This window comes from Rhineura floridana, chromosome 9 (assembly GCF_030035675.1).
Source record: "Rhineura floridana isolate rRhiFlo1 chromosome 9, rRhiFlo1.hap2, whole genome shotgun sequence".
NCBI classification, from domain to species: domain Eukaryota; kingdom Metazoa; phylum Chordata; class Lepidosauria; order Squamata; family Rhineuridae; genus Rhineura; species Rhineura floridana.
In genome coordinates this window covers 125,044,641-125,065,835 of record NC_084488.1, presented here as the reverse complement: position 1 = coordinate 125,065,835, position 21,195 = coordinate 125,044,641, and the positions used below count along the sequence as shown (strand labels likewise).

Sequence of the window (21,195 nt, the reverse complement as noted above, 5' to 3'; positions counted from 1 at the left end):
AATATGAATGTGTGCTTGCAGGGATGATTCACTGAGGTGTTTAGGAGATCTAGGCATACACAGAACATTCCATTAGCGTCTTAATGTTTGACAATGTCTAACATTATTTAGCCAGTTTTTAGAGAGATCATGAGTAGAAGCACTGAAGATTGCAGGAAATTCTTAAATACTTCTTATTTACAGCAAGGATAAAATAGGTCTTTATCCCTTACTAAGCTTCACCAGTTTTTTTCCTGTTGTAGAGTCAAGTGTACATACCTTGTTACCCTTTGGAAAAAAAACACCTCTAAAGCTTTGTAAAATATTTATTAACAAGCATTTCACATCCAGGTATCTTGACATAAAACAAATAGGGGTCAATGAGCGGAATGGTTAAAACTGTGATTACCCACAAAACCATTCAATTGCTGCTGTTTACTACCTGTTTTCCAACTCTTGATAGAACTTTCCAGAAATCATGTTCAGCATCATTCATTACATCTGGCAAGAATTCACCTTTTGCGGTGGGAGTGGGGTGCTTTTATTGGTAGTTTGATTCAAAGACTAAATGAGAATTACACATGCGGTGGTTTTGTAAGAAAGTCACATGTTCTGGGTAAAAAAAACATTTGCAACTGTACAACACATTTTGGGTCTCTCTCATTTCCTTCCAGAATACTCAACAATAATTACATTTAGCAAAACTGAAGCAATTTAATGTCTTACTAGCTATCACAAACATTTTAAATTGTCTGCAACTAGAACTCAAAAGGAATTCCTCAAGAAGCTCTCTGGATTAAAATGCTTTGTAACTTAAATACATTTTTTTTATTAATTTACCTATGTGTTTTCATAGATACTAAGTTTTATAAAACTAAAGAATGAGATCAAACATCTGAGTTAGAGAAAACTTCTGAGACTAGCTTTGTTCTTGGGAGGAGTGAGGTGGGGCTCTATTTTTCTGAGCAGCAACACAGCATTTATCCAGTGATGTCTTTCAGTCCTATATTGGAAACAGGAAGCCATAGGAGACTCTTAGGAGTGATCCAGTTCTTTGTCATATGCCCCCCCCCCAATGGATGCTGATCAGAATTCAGCAAGCAGCCTCCTGCTACTGTAATAAATTTCTTGGTCTTTAAGATTCTGCAAGACACTGTTTTTGTTGCAACAAACTAAAATGGCTACTTCTCTGGAAACTATTGCAAGACACCCAATTTTCTACTCTGGAGACAAAACAAAAAGTGAAATGCTTCTCTTTAGAAACATAACAGTATTGTACTGATAAACTTTAATCTCCTCCCTGGGCAACAGCCACTCCCCAAATCTTCTGGATTCAAACAGGAGTCGTCTGCAAACAATACCAAGTCTGGCTTTTCAACAAACCAGAACAACCAGCACTGAAATGATAAACAAACAAACAAGCCATGTACAGCTGTGCTGACAGCATAGTCATAACATTTATTTGAACACATCCAGCATCATTGCAAACTGCAATCCAAAGCCACCACACAATGTATATCAGTCTTCATCTACAGTGGACAGAACTATATACAACATGAAAGTCTGCAAAGGGACAAATTAAAACATGAACATCGTACACAGAACTGACTGGACCCTAAGTTAAACTTGTGGAGGCTCTTCCTGTCTTCGTTATCACCTTGGGCTCTGCTCTTCGCCATCCCCTTTACCTTTTTCTTCCTCTGCTGCATTCTTGATCATGAATTTCTGCAGATAGACATATAAACAAACTCTTACGGAACCTGTGACAAACTAAGAACTGCCTCAGATTTATTGCTGCATTTATTTCAATTGCTCCAGAGATATCCAAGTCCCCTCCTTCCCACTACTGGGCCGCAACCCTTGGCTTTGAGAGTGTTGATTTATGACAGTGGCAGAGTACTGAGGGTGGGGGTGGGCAGGCAGCCTGCCAAAACACTAGCCTAGCTCTAGGAAGTCCCAAACTGATGTCTGCACAGGTGCAGAGCTTGCATGTGTGTGCCTGTCTGTCTGTCTGTCCAGAGACTACAAAAAGGACTGGCCAGGATCCTGGGATACTTGTCTGGGAATCTGGACATCAGGAAGCTGAGTAGCAACCAGACAAGACCTTCAGGACTTAAAACTTCCTGGACCCCAAAGCAGATGCAAACTGGCCTCTCACAGATCTTTATTCAACAATGCTGCTGCTAGGGTAAGTTGCAGCCTTTGATATGCAAGTGTATGTAGATACCTGTGCAGAGGAGATAATGACAACAGCCTTTCCTCAGGCCCTACATCATATAAATAAGACTGACCTCCTCTCCCTTCTCCTCCTGGGATAAACATGGCATGTTGTTTGCACAAGTTGAGTTTCTGTACAAATGGCCCAAAACCTAAATATTTTCATGGGCACTCAGTGCCTCCCTGGCATCTGTGCACCACACTCCAGGAGAAGAGGATGTCAGTTTTACATTTTGCAATGTTAAAACAGTTACTATATAAAGGAGCTAGTTCCGGCAAAAAAAAAAACCACTTTAAATAACATGCCAGTACCTAACCAATGAAAAACACATGGCAGCCACTCTGAGCTGGTTTAAAAAGCAGAATTTTTTATGCTACTTTAGGAATTACAGGACTTGCTATTTATTTATAAAACTCTCACCTTGCACTGCCAATGCGTTTGCCTCACTTAGGGTGGCTTGTAACAATTCAGAAGAAAACACACACACACACCCGAAAAGAACACAACAATATAAAAATGGAAAGAGGCTCAGCAGATAAAGCCAGGGCCCTACCACATATACTGCAAGTCATCTGACTGGCAAGACAAATGCTTACCAGACAAGAATGCTTTTTCCATTTGGTGGACAACAGCAGGAGGGAGCCAAATGGATTTCATGGAGTAAGGCACAGGTGGGAAACCTCTGGCCTGCAAGCCGAACTTGGCCGGCCAGGCTTCCCTGTTTGCTGCACGAGGCAGTTTTGGGCAAACCATGCCCACTGGCCTTACACCTACATCACACATGATGTCATGTGGGGCAGGTAAGGGCGGGACTTGACAAGAGCTGCAGATTAGCAGCGTCTGCAAAGCACCCACATGCAGCTTCTGAAGCGGCCGGCAATCAGCTGGACTCCAAAGCACCTCCCAGGCAGCACCGCATTGCTAAAATTAACGTTCCTTCTTCTTTTCAGCAGCTTCTCAATGCAAACCCCCAAGGGACTTCAAAGCACCAATCACCTGGTATCATTTGTGATGTGAGGTGATGGACAGGTTGTCTGTCCTCCTGATAAATTTGGCCCACGAAGCAGATCCTGCTAAGGATCTGGTTCATGGAGCCAAGAAGGTTGCCCAGCCCTGGGGTGAAGTATTACGCTCTCTGGATGAGGAACGGCCTCTCTCCCATCCTGACTGACTGTGCCTCAGACACAGACAGAACAGAGAGAAGGGTCTCCCTAATAGATCAAAGAGAGCAAGTGAGGTGGCAGAACAGAATGGGGAAGAATCCATGAGCAAAGCTGCTGCTGCTGCTGCTGCATTCTGAACTGACTGAAGCGCCCAAAGATTCTTCAAAGCTAGCCCTACGAAGAGTGCACGGCGGGAAGGGGAGAATTTTGTGTGCACAAAAATGCATATATTAGTGAAAAGAACATCCAAAAATACATATTCAAGAACACTGTTTGCAAAAGTGTGTATATTATGCAAACTGCATAAGAAAATGAATATATTCAGAAAAATGTACATGAACACGCATACAAATTTTGATGCAACCTTTAAAAAAACTGATGCAGAAATGAGGCAAACTAATGACAGTAAAAATGCAGAATTGAGAGAAACCAGAACCACTAGGTTTGTTCATCTCTAAGGTTGGATTACTGCAATGCACTTCACACGGGGCTGTCTCTGAAAAAGGTTTAGAAGCTTCAACTGGTGCAGAACGCAGCTGCCCAATTGCGGATGGGTTCAAGGCGAACACAGCATATAGCACTAATCCTTCTCCAGGTCTCTCCTCTGAGAGAGGCTCGAAGGGTGGCAACAAGGGAGAGGGCCTTTTCAGTTGTGGCTCCCCATCTGTGGAATACACTCCCAGGGAGGTCCACCTGGTGCTTTCATTGTCATCTTTTGGGCGCCAGGTGAAGAAGTACCTTTTCTCCCAGGCGTCTGATAGATTGAGATGATGTTTTGTTTTAATATGCTGCCACACCTCCCTGTGGCTGCGTGGGGGTGCTGTTGCTATTGTGTTGTTGTTGCTTATTGTTGTGTTTTTATAGTGTGTTTTATCTGTTTTTGTTTTAACATTGTGTAAGTTGCTTGGGGACCTTCAGGTATTAATTATTATTATTTCCTGGGACCTCATGGTGAAGGGTGGGTAGTTATTTAATATCAAGCGTTTGATAGACTGAGATGATGATGTTTGTTATTAGTCTGCTGCCAAAGCTTCCAGTGGCTGGATGGGGGTGGTGGTTGTTTTATTGTTTTGTTTTTACAGTATGATGTTTTTGTTTCTAATGTTGTTGTAAGTCACTTGGAGACCTTTGGGTATCCAGCAACTATCTGACCTTGGGAAAAGGAGCAGCTGGTGCCCCAACCTGAACTGGGCCAAGAGGGAGGTGGGCCAAAGTGAGATTCCACCATAACCCAAATTGCGAACCTAATTTTTCAAGAAGAATGCCACCCCATCCAAAACAGGCTCATTCCCTATTGCAGAGTTTCTTTCTCCTGATCAGGACACTCTGTCTTGTCCAGATTAAGCGTCAATTAAAGATTCCAACGGAAAACAAGAAAGGACTACCTCCATATTCTGCTGGTGAAGCTGAGACTGGCAATGGGTTTTCATAGAAGCTTCATCCACACAGAAACAGGAACAGATCTGGCAGAAGAAGCCCGCCTTTGGAACAAGGAAATCTAAATCTTAAAGAGAAAGAAAACACACATTAATCAAGGCAAATCAGAGTTTACCCTTGCGTTTGGTAAAGGGAGTACTCCGGCTACTCTGCCCTTTTGTGGGTTTCCCCCTCCTCTACCTAGGCAAAAAAGAAGACTTGGATTTGAATGGCTTGAATCGAATAAAAGTTATTTATTTTTGCTACAATGTTTCAGAAGCAGGAACACTCAAAACAGGAACTTTTGTTATTTCTTACCAAGTTGCATTGTGCAGAAATGTGCCTCCACTGAAGACTCAAACTTCCCAAAATCCTTCTTCAATGAAAATGTTCATTGCCCACCCAAGAGAGGGAACATTTATGAAAATGTGGTCAGAATGGTGAGCTGCAGAATGGGAACGCAGTCCTTGGGCTAAAAAGGGTTTTCCCTGCCCTAGCTTACAAGATAGTTGGCCATATGAGTAGTTGGGTAGGTTAATTTCATTGCTGATGGCAAACTGTAAGATTATGTCACTCTTAATGTTTTCGTATAAAAACATGGCTAAAGAAGTCCTCAGGCCATTTCCACAGGACACTCCACACATACGCACGCACACACCTTATTTGAGAGCAAAACCAAAGCTGTGTTATCCTCTTAAAACAGCAAGACCAATTTCAAACCATCCCAAGGGCAGATTGAACCATTCACTACAAATATCCTTCTCTGAATCAGGACATTATTAAATAGGAAGCCCGTTGTGCTTGTGCCCCGTTGCACAGAGCTTTTTCAGAACTGAGGTTTCAAACCATGCCCTCAGCCAATCTAGAGGGCAGATATAAGGGTATTCCATTCGTAGAACGCCTCTGCATTTTTGGTTGCAAAATGCCTGAAGACTTAGTTTACTATATGTTCTTTTGTCCCTTTTATCAACACCCCAGAGAAAAGTTTCTAGCCCCTTTCCTGTCTACTGCCCGGGGTCTTCCTTACAACATACTAGCAATTGAGTTACTAATGGACAGTAACAACCAGGTAACAATCGCCGTGGCAAATTTTGCCTTTGCTGCTAAAAAGCTTAGAGTAATGTATGCAAATTCGATATGTCACCAAACTGGAAATGTTTCTTAATTTTAAACTCCTTGGTTTTAAAAATTATTCTTTGTAACCTATAGATCCAAACTATGTTTGTCAGTTTTAAAATGTTTATTTTTATGGTGCAACGGCCTATGGCCATACGCAAATAAAATATTGATGATGATGAAATAGGAAGCAGCAGATAAGAACGTTAAAATGCTTTTTATTTTAGAATGCAACATGATTTTACCTTTCAGGTGGCTCGGAGCTTTGGATTTCTCTGGAGAATCTACTTTTCTTTGTTTAGCCCCTGGTTCCTCACATTCTGATCCAGTCAAACCTATAAAAGCAACATTTTAGTTAGCGTGCATATTTTTTTCTAACAGATGCAGAACAGTAACAATATCATACTGGTCTCGTTTGCATATAATGCTAACTCACAGCTAAGCACAGATGAGAGACTGTGCAGGTGGACAGAGGAAAACTTGCTGCTGCTTCGCTCCTCCTGTGCTCCCACCATGCCTCCAGGAGCCAACCCATGGTTGTGTGCAAACCTGGGCTTAGAATCATAGAAGAGTAGAGTTGGAAGGGGCCTATAAGGCCATCAAGTCCAACCCCTTGCTCAATGCAGGAATAAAAATCAAAGCATTCCTGACCGATGGCTGTCCAGCTGCCTCTTGAATGCCTCCATTGTTGGAGAGCCCACTACCTCTCTAGGTCATTGGTTCCCTTGTCGTAGGGCTCTAACAGTTAGGAAGTTTTTCCTGATGTTCAGTTGAAATCTGGCTTCCTGCAACTTGAGCCCATTATTCTGTGTCCTGCACTCTGGGATGATCGAGAAGAGATCCCAACCCTCCTCTGTGTGACAACCTTTCATGTACTTGAAGAGTGCTATCATATCTCCCCTCAGTCTTCTCTTCTCCAGGCTAAACATGCCCAGTTCTTTCAGTCTCTCCTCAGAGGGCTTGGTTTCTAGTCCCCTGATCATCCTTGCTGCCCTCCTCTGAAACTGTTCCAGTTTGTCTGCATCCTTCTTGAAGTGCGGAGACCCGAACTGGACGCAGTATTCAAGATGAGGCCTAACCAGTGCTGAATAGAGGAGAACTAATACTTCACATGATTTGGAAACTATACTTCTGTTAATGCAGCCTAATATAGTGTTTGTCTTTTTTGCAGCCACATCACACTGTTGACTCATATTCCGCTTGTGATCAATGACAATTCCAAGATCCTTCTCACATGTCGTACGGCTGAGCCAAGTATCCCCCATCTTATAACTGTGCATTTGGTTTCTTTTTCCTAAGTGTAGAACTTTGCTTTTATCCCTGTTGAATTTCATTCTGTTGTTTTCAGCCCAATGCTCCAGCCTATCAAGGTCCCTTTGAATTTTGTTTCTGTCTTCCACGGTATTAACTATGCCCCCCAATTTTGTATCATCTGCAAATCTGATAAGCATGCTCTGTACCTCCTCATCCAAGTCGTTAATAAAAATGTTGAAGAGCACTGGGCCCAGGACCAAGGCCTGTGGTACCCCACTCATTACTTCCGCCCAGTTTGAGAAGCAACCACTGATAAGCACTCTGAGTACGATTCTGGAACCAACTGTGGATCCATCTCATAGTTGTTCCATCCAGCCCACATTTAGCTAGCTTGCTAATCAGAATATAATGGGGCAGTTTGTCAAAAGTTTTGCTGAAGTCGACATATATTATGTCCACAGCATTCCCACAAGGGAGGTTACCTGATCAAAAAATGAGATAACATTAGTTTGGCAGGATTTGTTCCTCATAAATCCATGTTGGCTCCTAGTAATCACTGCATTGCTTTCAAGGTGCTTACAGACTGACTGCTTTATAATCTGCTCCAGAGTTTTTCCAGGGATTGATGTTAGGCTGACTGGTCTGTAGTTCCCTGGTTCCTCCTTCTTGCCCTTTTTGAAGATAGGGACAACATTAGCTCTCCTCCAGTCATCTGGCACTTCACCAGTCCCTCATGATTTTGCAAAGATAATAGACAGCGGTTCTGAGAGTTCTTCAGGTACTTCCTTCAATACTCTAGGATGCAGTTTATCGGGCCCTGCCGATTTGAACTTGTTCAAAGTGATTAGGTATTCCTTGACCATTTGTCTGTCAAGCTCAAGCTCCAATCATGCCCCTTCTACTTCATGTGTCCTTTTTTGTTTTCAGGTCATCTCTAAGCTTTTTGTGAAGCCACATTGGCTTCTTCTGCTGTTTCCCCCCTTTTTTCCTTGTTGGAATTGCTTGCCATTGCGCTTTTAGAATTTCCTTTTTTAGAAACTCCCACCCATCTTGGACTCCTTTTCTCATTAGGGTTGCTTGCCATGGAACCATACTTACAATTGTTCTGAGTTTATTGAAATCAGCTTTCCTGAAGTCCAACAAGCCTTGGCTACAGCTCATTGTTTGTATAGGGGAGTCAAGCCAGGAGCACAGGTTTGCACCTAACGCTAAATGAAACCATAGCGGAGCTCCCAGTAAAGCAGCAGCAGCAGTAGTGGGGGAGGTGCAAAGTGGCTGTGACCCACTCCATACATCAGCACTCTTACTCATTCACACTAAGCTAGAATTTAGCTCAGTGTTACATGCATACCAGGCCACTGACCTTGATGTGAACCTGAGGCCAGATCAGCATTCCTTTCCTTAGCGCCATCCCTATTTGACACTTGAAAAAATAGTTTCAAAATGGGTGATTGTACAATTATCTTACTGGATAGTGAGCCCATGACCTTATTAGACAACAGGCAAATGGCAAGATGCCTGGTGGGGATATGTTACCCACCCAAGTCTTCAAGTTCAAGGTGCAATGCTGGGACCCTAGCTGGTCACTAAATTCTTCATCTGTATGCATAGCACACTGTTATACACAATACCCAGAAGTTGAGGGTCCGGGGAAAAACCAGCCTGTTTGAAGGTCCCTATTCACAAAGGGGGCAAATATCCAGGACGTTACTGATAAATCAGCCTTTTCAACTGCCTTGAATTGATTTCAGCCTTGATTTCTAAGACTCCCTCCCTGGAAATCTGACCAGAGCAACATGAAGTTAAAGTAGTTATCACCCAAACCTCTGTGTGTTGGCAAATTAATTAAGTTTAGTTCTGTTAGTTCTTTTCTTTTTAATTTTTTTCTTTGTAAATATTTAATTTGTTCTAGTTGGTTCTTAATGAATCGTATTGTTGAAATAATGACATAAAAGAATAAAACAAAATAAAACCCCAAGCCTCTCTGTAACCTCAATCTAACCCTAATTCTAACCTCTTTGTTTTTAAATTTGGATCCACTGGGGTTTTTATTTATCTTATTTTCCAAACATGCAGACTGCCCTTTGGCACATTGTGATCCCAGGGCAGTTTCCAACATATTACAAATATACAACAAACATCTAAAGAATACAGTAGGCTGGCGATATGGCACTTGTTTCAGTAATACAGGTTGGGTTTAACAATCATCATTAAAATAAAGTAAGCAACTTTCACCAATTTTCCCCAAGCACCTGGGAGAATATAAATGTTTTCACTTGGTGGTGGAAACGTATCGGGGGCAGGGGGGAAGACAACAGAGAATGCTCTGTCTTGCATCACTGCAGAGCTGACCATGTCCACTGGTGAAACAATGAGAAGAGCATCCCCCGCTGACCGCAGGGTCCCAGACAGTCAACATGAGAGAGGATGCTTCAACAAGTAGCTGGGTCCCAGGACACGAAGGGCTTTAAAAGTCAATACGAGCAACTTAAATTGGTCTAGTAGCATAAAGACAGCCAGTGCAGATCCCGCAAAATAGGAATTATACGGCTACGAACAGATGCAGCTGTTAGTAATCTTGTGGCAACGTTCTAGATGAGTTGCAATCTTCAGACAGTCAACAGCAGCCCAATGCACTACAGTAGACCAACAGCCTGCCCAGCGCCCTCTACCAGGGCCATAGCCTTTTGCTGGGACCAATGCCAGCACCAGCGACTACTTGCATGCTGAGTAAAAAGTGTGTGAGAGGCAGAGAAATTTCGGAGTGGGGGGGAGGGAGAAGAAAGGACAGTCGCCGCTCACTATGGGAAAAGGGCAAGAAGGGGTGCTGAAAGGATACAATTGTTGTCATTATTATTATTGTTATAATTATTATTAGAGCCAGTGTGGCGTAGTGGTAAAGGTGTTGGACTACAAGCCAGGAGACCAAGGTTTGAATCCCCACACAGCCGTGAAGCTCCCTGGGTGGCCTTGGGCCAGTCACTGCCTCTCAGCCTCAGAGGAAGGCAATGGTAAACCACCTCTGAATACCGCTTACCATGAAAACCCTCTTCATAGGGTCACCATAAGTTGGAATCAACTTGAAGGAAGTACACATTCATTCATTATAATTATTATTATAATAAAAAACTTGGAATAGAAAAGGGCATGAGAGAGAAAAGCTGTTATAGGAGGAGGAAGTGAACATAAAAGGACCAAGGTGGAGGGATGAAAAAAATTGGCAGTGGAGGTAAGGGTAGAGAGAAGTAAGGTACAAGTTGAGGGTGAAAGGAGAACTGGAGAAGGAGATGAGTAAAAATGCTTTGAGACATTGCAGGGGTGGGAAGGGAAAATATAAAAGAAAATGCCTTCTCCACTTACTTATTGTCTGACTAAAATGGGAAAGCTGTCAAAATACCTACAGAACGAATACTGTAACATGCCAGCATTAGGAAAACTGGGCTATGGAACTCCTTGCCAGAAAGAAAACACTGTGATAAAGAATTTAGCAATTTCCAAAGATGGAGTAAATATCAGTGGAAAACGTATCAATAACTCTCATAAGAACATAAGAGCCTGCTGGATCCAGCCAGTGGCCCATCTAGTCCAGCATCCTGTCCTCACAGTGGCCAACCAGGTGCCTGGGGGAAGCCCGCAAGCAGGACCCGAGTGCAACAACACTCTCCCCTCCTGAGGCTTCCGGCAGCTGGTTTTCAGAAGCATGCTGCCTCTGACTAGGGTGGCAGAACACAGCCATCACGGCTAGTAGCCATTGATAGCCCTGTCCTCCATGAATTTGTCTAATCTTCTTTTAAAGCCATTCAAGCTGGTGGCCATTACTGCATCTTGTGGGAGCAAATTCCATAGTTTAACTATGCGCTGAGTAAAGAAGTACTTCCTTTTGTCTGTCCTGAATCTTCCAACATTCAGCTTCTTTGAATGTCCACGAGTTCTAGTATTATGAGAGAGGGAGAAGAACTTTTCTCTATCCACTTTCTCAATGCCATGCATAATTTGATACACTTCTATCATGTCTCCTCTGACCCGCCTTTTCTCTAAACTAAAAAGCCCCAAATGCTGCAACCTTTCCTCGTAAGGGAGTTGCTCCATCCCCTTGATCATTCTGGTTGCCCTCTTCTGAACCTTTTCCAACTCTATAATATCCTTTTTGAGATGAGGCGACCAGAACTGTACACAGTATTCCAAATGCGGCCGCACCATAGATTTATACAATGGCATTATGATATCGGCTGTTTTATTTTCAATACCTTTCCTAATTATTGCTAGCATAGAATTTGCCTTTTTCACAGCTGCCGCACACTGGGTCGACATTTTCATCGTGCTGTCCACTACAGCCCCGAGGTCTCTCTCCTGGTCGGTCACCGCCAGTTCAGACCCCATGAGCGTATATGTGAAATTCAGATTTTTTGCTCCAATATGCATAATTTTACACTTGTTTATATTGAATTGCATTTGCCATTTTTCCGCCCATTCACTCCGTTTGGAGAGGTCTTTTTGGAGCTCTTCGCAATCCCTTTTTGTTTTAACAACCCTGAACAATTTAGTGTCGTCAGCAAACTTGGCCACTTCACTGCTCACTCCTAATTCTAGGTCATTGATGAACAAGTTGAAAAGTACAGGTCCCAATACCGATCCCTGAGGGACTCCACTTTCTACAGCCCTCCATTGGGAGAACTGTCCATTTATTCCTACTCTCTGTCAGCTGATTGTGCCCAACTCTGTTTCCATCTGGAATGATATTCTGGCTGGTGGACCTCTGTATGTCAGTTGTCTCAAGTGGGCCCTCGGGGAAGTTTTTTTCTGTGCTTGGTGGTTCTTTCAGCTTCATTCTCACACAGACAAACACAACCAGAACTACAAAAACTGCTACTTCTCTGTTTCTGGTTCCTACCTTTCTCTGGCTTTTCAGAGGAATGTGATGTCTCCTCCTTCACATTTGCAGCAGGAGGCTGGCCAGGAATCTGCTCTTGCAGTTCAGATCTTGTGTCTGGTTCTCCAGCTTCTGTGGTCTGACTGTCCCTCAGAGGAACATCCAAATCTGGGGAAGGCATCTGCACATCATCTCTTGTTTTCTCCTCACTAGCTGTGGATGCTGAGCTTCTGTCAGTTGCGTCAGCCACAGCACCCTCTACACAGCTCTCTGGCTCTGTTTCAATATAAATGTCAGATGGCTCAGTTACTCTTTCCCAAGATGTAAGTTTTAGCTACATTGCTGAATAAATGTTGTTTAATTTTTGGCATACTTTCAGTAAGGACTAATAATCAATGCCAAACATAAGCTTCTTAAGCATTTCATATTTTTATTCCATGCAGAATAGCAGTCTTTCCCTTTTTATTTTGACAAACATTTTTCCAAATTCTGCATCAGAACAACCAATCCTGTGCAGAGAATTGTGCAAGAGAATTATGCTAGTTAAGATCTGTTATAATGTCACTGAATTCTGCTCTCAGAATGCTCAGTTCTTGCTCCCATTGAGAACACAATATTCTAAGCTGGCAGAGAAAAAGGGGAATACAGTGGCCTGGATTGCATGTTAATGCTAAGCCAAACCAAAGCTAAGCATGAATGAGAGCGTGTTCAAGTGCATGGAGCAAAAATCATGGCCACTTTGCTCCTCCCCTGGTCCTGCTGATGCTGTGCTACCTGGGCTCAGCCATGGTTTGACTTAGCACTAAATTTGAAGCCAGGCTCATGGCTTGGCTTTGCTCCAGACAAACCAAAGCCAAATCATGTCTCAGCTCCCAGTGGTGGGGCGGCCACTATTTTCACTTCACGCACTCGCAGGCTCACTTGTTCATGCTTAGCCATGGTTTGGCATAGTACCACTTGTGAATTGGGCCACAGAGAACACATGGAGTGTAGCTTAAGTAGCAAAGGGACATTTACCTCTTATCCACTGACCACAGGAAAGTTCTGCTCAGCCGCAAGGATCAGTAACGGATCACATGCTTTGCATGTAGGAGATGCCAGGCTGAAACCTTTGCATCTCTACTAAAAGGATCTCAGTTAGCCAAAGTGAGGGAAGACTTTGAGAAGTGCTTCCAGCTGGAGAGGGGAGTATGCGGCAAGATGAGCTAGCGGTCTCCCCACTGTCAATCTTATTCCTTTGGTTTGCCTCGATCAAGGAAAGAAGTCAACTTCTGAACTCAAGTCAATTGTTTCCACTCAGTATGACACAGAGTGATCTAATAGCTGCAGAGCCAGTGGGGCAAGCCCTTATTTTTCACAGGATACTCCCTTCCTGTACACCTCATATGACAACCAGATATATGGAGGGCACCAGGTTGGCGAAGGTTGTCCTATATGGCATGTCATTCTAAGTCTCAGATTTGGGATGTGTGTCAGCTTCCCTATGTGAGACAACTATTTTCAGATAACTAGCTCTAGAAAATCAAGAGTGATGCTATTAATGCTAAATTAACAGATGAGTGGGGCCTCGCACTTGTCAATCACCTGACACCACAATCATGCTGATGACTGTGGGGACTTCAAATCACCCCTCAGAAAACTCAACTGTCCAACCAATCCCTACAGAAAGCAGCCCGTCAGTCGCTCAGCCACTCCAGCTGTATCTCTAACTGTTGCACACCCAATGTCCCCTATGACATCAGATGTGGGGCATGTGGGCGTGGTTTGAGGGAAACAGCCTTGTGGATTAAATTTGGCCCACAGGTGGAATTTCCCCACCTTTGCCGTAGAATGATTAAAACATTGTAACAATAATGACAGTAAATGGCAACTTCAGAGGCCACACATGGGACATACAGACTGAGGCATGCAGGGCCCAAACTGTACGGGACTTTATAGGTTCTGACTAGAACTCTGAATTTGCCTGGAAAGATACAGAAAGCAATGCAGACTTCCTAGCACTGTGTTCACAATGAGCCATCTCTCTCAGGTGAGCCTATGTTCAATGCTAGCTGGAGACTCTTAAACAGTTTTTGTGAGCATAGACTAGTGGAGAGAGGAAGAATTGAGTTCCTTTCTTATACAGTGCCTAACTAGAAGGTATTTCATGCAAAAACTTGTCTTTTCATTAGCTACCAGTGTGGTATAGTGATTAGAGCGTCAGACTAGGAGTTGGGAGATCAGGGTTCAAATCTCCATTCAGTCATGAAGCTCAATGGGTGACCTTGGGCCAGTTAGTTTGTTAAGTGTATCCTATGTCACATGATTCTTTTGAGGATCAAAACGGGAAGGGGAGAACCCTGTACTCACTCTTGAGCTTCTATAGAGGAAAAGCTGGATAGAAATGTAACACACAAATAAGTACATCTTACCAGATGGCTGCTGATCCTCCCTCATATTGCTCTCCTTGTTACCTGACAATTCTGCTTGGTTCAAGATTGGTTCTGCAATAAGAAGGTTTTACATATAATTTTGACATGTGCTCAGGTAGCTTTCACCTCTTCAAGCGGTTGAGTCCTATCAAGACTCATTCCATTCCTACCTGCCAGTGGCTGCTCACACCTTGTGTCTGCTTCAGGTGTCTTGCTTGTTTTCTCCAAATCTCCTCCTCCTCCATCTTTCTTTGTATCTAAGGTCGCCTGCCTGTCTACCGTGGAAGTCACAGAAACAGAGATCTTTTCAGGATCCTGTGCCAGAGCCTCAGTTTCTTCCAGATGTTCATCACAAGCCTGTTCTGTCTTCTCTATTAGGGTTCCATCTGGAATTCCAGCTTCTTCTAGATCGGCCACATCCTCTCCCAGTTCAGCAACTGGCATCATAATATCTTTTTCTGAAACAGTTTTGACAACTGACTCTTCCACGTTTGTGCAGATAGAAGTGTCGTTTTTTTCCTCTTCCTCATCCTCGCTGCCAACTTCGTCTACAGTAACAAAGTTAAGACCTTCTTTCATGCAATTAAAGTCTGCCAGGAAATCTTCGTCATCTTCCGTCACTTCATCCAAAGTCACCAGTGGCTGATCATCGCTGTCCTCAAGGATTTCATCCACTGTAACTAGAGTACTGGGATCTTCTGGGATCTGAGAAGAAAGGAAATCTCCAGGATCGTCAACAACCTGCTTTGCATCGTCCTTGGATTTTACAATCTCATCAACCTTGAAATGTGATGGCTCATTTAGAGGTATCTCTTCTACTTCCCCAATTTCATCCACGGTTACTAATGGCTCTGCTTTAAGATCAGATTCACTATCTCCTAAAGTGAAGGTATCTTTAGCAGTTTCATGAACAGCAGGGTCTTCCTGCTCAGATATCTCATCTAAAGTAACAAGTGACTGTGGATCTTTGATCACATCATCAATCAGCTCGTCATCATCATTCACTTCATCAACAGTGACCAACGCCTGGGAATCTGGCATGACTTCCAAGTTTAAGAGTTCTGTCTGGGCCAGCCCACTCTCATCTTCTCCAATCTCATCCAGTGTGACAAACGAAAGCTCGCTCTCAGCAACACGTGCAGCCGAGTTCTTGCCCTTTCTTCTCTTAGGACTTGGTTCATAAGGAGGGTTTTTCTTTGTTACATCTTTCCTTTTGCCCCTCAGAGTGTTCCTCCTGGGCTGAGAGGGAGACTCTACTTCATCCACAACTTCATCCATGGTAACAAACTCATCCAAGTTAAATGGGGAAAGCTCCTCTTCCTACAAAAGAAAAGCAAACCTCAGCTTTAGTGAATACGAGAAATTATCAGAAGCAAGGTGACAAGAATGCACAGTTCTGGATGGAAACAGAAAGTTACCATGGCTATTTTGTGTTTTAGGATAAGAACATAAGAACAGCCTGCTGGATCAGGCCAGTGGCCCATCTAGTCCAGCATCCTGTCCTCACAGTGGCCAACCAGGTGCCTGGGGGAAGCCCGCAAGCAGGACCCGAGTGCAAGAACACTCTCCCCTCCTGAGGCTTCCGGCAGCTGGTTTTCAGAAGCATGCTGCCTCTGACTAGGGTGGCAGAACACAGCCATCACGGCTAGTAGCCATTGATAGCCCTGTCCTCCATGAATTTGTCTAATCTTCTTTTAAAGCCATTCAAGCTGGTGGCCATTACTGCATCTTGTGGGAGCAAATTCCATAGTTTAACTATGCGCTGAGTAAAGAAGTACTTCCTTTTGTCTGTCCTGAATCTTCCAACATTCAGCTTCTTTGAATGTCCATGAGTTCTAGTATTATGAGAGAGGGAGAAAAACCTTTCTCTATCCATGTATTTTGTGTCTTTAATTATTGTTTATGTGAGGCGCTATGCGGAGCAGCTTTGCCCTAAAAGGTGACATGCACACACACCCCATATCTATCTATCTATAATACTTTTGACTTTAACATGACTTAAGAATATAAGAAAAGCCCTGCTAGGCCTGGCCAAAGGCACATCTAATCCAGGATCTTGTCCTCACAGTGGCCAACCAGATGTCCCAATGTGAAGCCTGCAAGAAGGGCCTGAACACAACGCACTCTCCCCTCCAGTTTCCAGTGACTGGTATTCAGTTGGCCTATTCAGCCTGACAGTGGAAATGGAACAGAGCCAATGTCACAAGTTGTCGCCAATAGCCTTATCCTCTATGAATGGGTCTAAGCCTCTTTTAAAGCCACCCAAGTTGGTGACCATCATTACATTTTGTGGGAGCAAATTCCATCCTTTAAATGTAGCTGGTTTTTATTCTTTATCCCCCCCCAGTTCCAAGGGATTTATAATAACTTTTAAAACCAGCTTATGGACCCACTGTATTCCTGTGATTGTAATTTGTTTTGATTGTTTTTAGTATTTATTTATAAACATATTTGCATACTGCTACCTCATTTTTAAAAAACCCATCAAAGCGGTTTACAATAAATAAAAAAGTGTACAGTAAACGTCATTAAAAATACAGTGAAAACAAAGGTCAACTACTGCAAAAAAATCTTCTTAATTGCCTGCATAAGCCTGGTGGAACAGAAAGATTCTCAGCAGGCTTAATAACACTGAAATACTGAATTTTAAGCTTTTATAACCTGCACCGGGAACTGCTGGTGAAGGGTGGGTAATAAATATAATTATCCTCCTCCTCCTGTTACTCCTATGAAGCAATTGCTTTGCCTATAGAAAAACCCAAAATCTCCTCCCCAAACCCTCATGTTTTTTCTGTTCACATGTATTGCTTAGGCTGTTTTGTTTTCTTCTCCTACTCCAGTGCAGGACACACAATCTGACTAATCCAAATCCAAAATGTAACCAGAACCATGTCCTTATTCAAGAAAGAGATCAGAACAGGGCAGAAAAATGACTTATTTTCTTTCATTAAGGAAATCTAAAAAAAATCAAGACGTTCCAAGCCTCAGCAGGTTACTCTAGTTGACCATCATTATTTCCTCCCTTTTTTCTCAACCAAAAACTGGTAAGAGAAAGCATCCTTTCAAAACCTCACTATGGAGACTTTATTTCAGTTGCTTCTTGAAATGCTTGTAATTATAAAACTGTTTCCTTACCTCTTTTGCTTTTGTGCTGCTTTTAGAACTTCTAGTAGTTCTCCTAGTAAATGCCTGAAAAAAGTTTAGAAAGTGAGACAAAAATCAAAACAATAGTCTTGTAAACACACTAATACATTTCTTTCCCCTTTAAACTTGGATGAAATTCATTACAAGCTAAGCAAGTTAAGACAGTAATTTTTAAGATCCAGGAATTGAGCGCACCAACTATATTGTGGGTAAGTTATCTCTTCTCAGCAGCCAGTATGTGCAAAACAGTCAGGATTCAACACAGGAAGCTTCACCTCACAACAGAGGAGACAGCAACAGCAGGAGAAAGAGTGAACAATACTTGCCCATTCAGCACTGCACACGAAGAGCTGACACTCCACCCTCAGATTTACCCAGAAGTTACCATCCATCAAGTGCATCCAAGGAAACCTTTTTCAAACTGTGCATCCCAGGTATCTAACGCAAGTGCAAGATGCCAATCTCCTTGTTGGCCCCATTTAATGCAACTGTTTACTGGAAGGGGAAAGGAACTGGGCACAGACTATCACTGCAACTCTGTTTCAGGATCTGGAAGAAGTGTCAGCATTAGTTACCAGCCACTCATAATGAGCCAGCACTTGAGCTCTCCTCACCTTATTACTGCTGCTCTCTCGCTTCGTGCTGGATGATCTATTCTCCCGCTCTCGGGCCTGCTTTGAGCTACCCTTAATTTCCACTTGGAAGTCCTTGTCTTGTTGTGAAGAACTCTTCCCACTGCCTAACACAACAGCAAGAGAACTTACGTTGAGCTTAGATTTGCTGCTATCCGTCAAATTTGACCTGCTGCTTGTAGGTCTTTGTTGACTTATTTCTTTCGACACGGGTTTCTTCTCAGCATCTGTTCGGCTCCTGGTTGCCGGCTTTGTGAGAGGCTTCTGCTCCTCTTTTCTCTGAGTTGCAGCTCTTGTCTTTGATGTATTTCGGACAAACAGAGTCTTTAGGACACCTTTACTACCAGAAATAGCCTCCGCACCAGTTGCTGATTCTGCTGTAAGGTTATCGGATTCATCAGATTGTCCTGAACCTTTACTTGGTTTGGGTAGAATTTGTTCAGGACTCTTTTCATTAGCATTCTTTTCAGCTTTCTCCTCCTTGGTTGCTCCTTCATTTGGTACCAGCCTTTCAGGTTGCTTCTCTAAAGTTGTCTCTGACTTGATTATGTGTAATTCAGGTTTCTCCTTCGTGACTTCCATAGCTTCCACCACCGTTGCCTCAGATTCCATCACCACTGCCTCAGACTCCACCACATTAGCTTCAGCTGTGGAAGAGGGGCTTTCAGTTTCCTTGTCTAACACCACCCCAACCTGAGCTGAAGGCATTTCTGACATATTTACTGATGCTTCAGTACTATTTGCTTCCAGAGTTATCAGCTTATTATTTGATTGTAGATCACCACCTGACAGGTCCTCCATTTGAGCTTCTACAGAGTCCAGTGGAATTGTCTCAAGAACAGCAGCAACTGTGTCTCCTTCCACCGTTGTGGTAGCGCCTGCCCCTATGCTCTCTGTTTTGGCTGTGCTGGGCAATTCTTCTGAGGGTTTACCACCAGGAGTGGTTAATTCTTCACTTTTGTTTTCCCCTGCAGCTGTGGACACAGCTTCCAGCAATTCAGCATTAGAGGCATCTGTAACTTTATCTTTCTTCTCCAAGTTGGATGTCAAAGTAAGAACTTCTTCAGATTTTACTTCAGAAGGTCCTAAATCAACTGACACAGTAGGTGTGGTTGTTGCTTCAGTTCCAGAATCCTCTTTTGATGCTTCCATCTTTGATGATTTTGGAGCTGCTTCACATACCACTTTCTCAGGGTTCGACTTTTCAGTCTTTACTTCTGGAGTATCCGCCTTCATATTAGAACTGGGTTCTTCCTTGGCCTCAGTAGGCTTTGCTGAAGGAACGGCAGCTGCGTGCACCACTCCTGATCCTTCGGGAAATGTGTTCAAGTCAGGGCTAAATATATTTAAAAAAACAGAAGAAATCAAGCTATGTTGAGAACTCCACAGTTATCAATAACCCCTTGATGCCAACGGTTGGGATTTCCTGATGCATTACAGCTTAGCATTGGGAAATCTAGCATACCAACCAAACTGGCTTTAATACTGAGCCAAATTCTAGTTTACCTTTCTCTAAGTCGCTTCAGTGTGGTAGGCATCTTAAGTTATTTGAAGTATTTCTCTGATGGTACCATTCAGTATAACTGTGTACCCTGGAGCTGATAGGGCATGTTTAAGTTTAGGTCTAAAGACAGACAGTACACAGGTACACATAGCTCTGGTTGTGTGCAAAACTGGTTTAAAGTTAGGATAGGAAACCTTCCTGATATTTTATCCACTTTCCTTCAGTTCCACTTCAGAAATATGGGCATTTAATGGGCTGTTACCTACAGAACTGAAATGAGTCAGGGTGAGACAACAGAAAGTGGAAATATTCAAACAAACAAACTCGCTGAGCCTTCAGTCCGAGAAGTGACTCTTGACTGCATTTCAGCTTTCTGAAAGCTTCCAAGAAACTCATATTCAAGTAGACAATGTACAGGAGAGTACTTTCCAGATAATTTTCATTTACAAGTACATATTTATTAAGAACATGAGAGCAGTACTGCTGGGGCCAGACCAAGTGTCTACCTGGTCCATCTGAGCAGCAGGCAGACAGATGCCTCCTGAAAGCTTATAAGCAGAGCATGGAGGAACAACCCCTTCCATTGGTCTCTGGATGGAGATGAATGATTTCAAAGCTTGAGTTGTTGCAATTCTGCACTGATGACCTAGGAAAGGATGCTGAGGTGTCACATGTTACAGTAGTGTTATATTATTAGATGAGAGGAGTTGTCCTCAGAATGATGAGGGCAAAAAATCCCCACCACCCAAAAATCCCAAACAAACAGAAAACTGGGAGAGTGTAGACAATTGTGTGAAGTGTGCTGTGGTCTGCAGAACCAAATAAAAAGGGAGAGGGAGAAAGAGGCACCTAACTGTACAGATAATTGTATATGACTTTGCAAAGGTGACAAAAGAACTGCCACTATGATCACCTGCAACAGCAGGAGCAATTACAGAAGAAAACAGCAAACCTCAAACAGGACTGCAAAGCAGTAAAACATGTGCAAAACCAAAGCTCTCTCATTTGAGGTTTAGCTCAACAGACAAGAATAAAAGGCCTGACTGGCAAAAAAGTTCCAGTCGCACATTACAGAAAGTGAAACTGGTAGAGCAAGCAGTGCAAGATATACTCTGACTCCACTATGATGAAGCGCAGTGCGCATGATCCAAAGCTGAACCAACCCCCCAAAAAAATCCCTCCAGCTTTCAGCAAATATCAACAGGACCTTCCAGCTGGGATTGATGATTTGATGCAGTTGGTCTTCAGTCACCTTAATCTGGTTCTGGAAAAAAATGGTTTGCTGCAAACATGCCATCATGGGAGGAGGTAACAAAGAACATCCAGACAAGCAGGTCCATCACCTCATCCAGAAGATCAAGTGATAGCCATTGTGAAGAAATGACACACAGTGTATTAACCAATTCATCAAATATGTCTGATCAACCATAAAACCAAATGGTTTCCATTTGTTCCCCAACAGAGGAAGTTAAAGGGAACAAGTCAAAA

The 21,195-nt window shown here is 43.1% G+C and overlaps 1 protein-coding gene across 5 annotated transcripts in view; it reads right to left on the bottom strand.

The window, feature by feature from the left end:
• Positions 1 to 289: 289 nt before the first annotated feature.
• ZNF638 (zinc finger protein 638) overlaps positions 290 to 21,195 on the bottom strand; it is a 94,770-nt gene continuing 73,864 nt past the window's right edge. For 4 of the 5 annotated variants that reach the window (XM_061583667.1, XM_061583671.1, XM_061583669.1 and 1 more), the window contains exons 19-26: positions 18,186 to 19,539; positions 17,563 to 17,616; positions 14,598 to 15,747; positions 14,428 to 14,499; positions 12,038 to 12,292; positions 6,138 to 6,227; positions 4,746 to 4,864; positions 290 to 1,704 (exon numbers count right to left, since the gene is read on the bottom strand). In XM_061583667.1, coding sequence (XP_061439651.1) covers positions 1,633 to 1,704; positions 4,746 to 4,864; positions 6,138 to 6,227; positions 12,038 to 12,292; positions 14,428 to 14,499; positions 14,598 to 15,747; positions 17,563 to 17,616; positions 18,186 to 19,539 — 3,166 coding nt within the window. In that variant the 3' untranslated portion in view covers positions 290 to 1,632. Of the gene's footprint in view, positions 1,705 to 4,745; positions 4,865 to 6,137; positions 6,228 to 6,261; positions 8,570 to 12,037; positions 12,293 to 14,427; positions 14,500 to 14,597; positions 15,748 to 17,562; positions 17,617 to 18,185; positions 19,540 to 21,195 lie in introns of those variants that run through there. The other variant, XM_061583668.1, reaches the window with a different exon arrangement.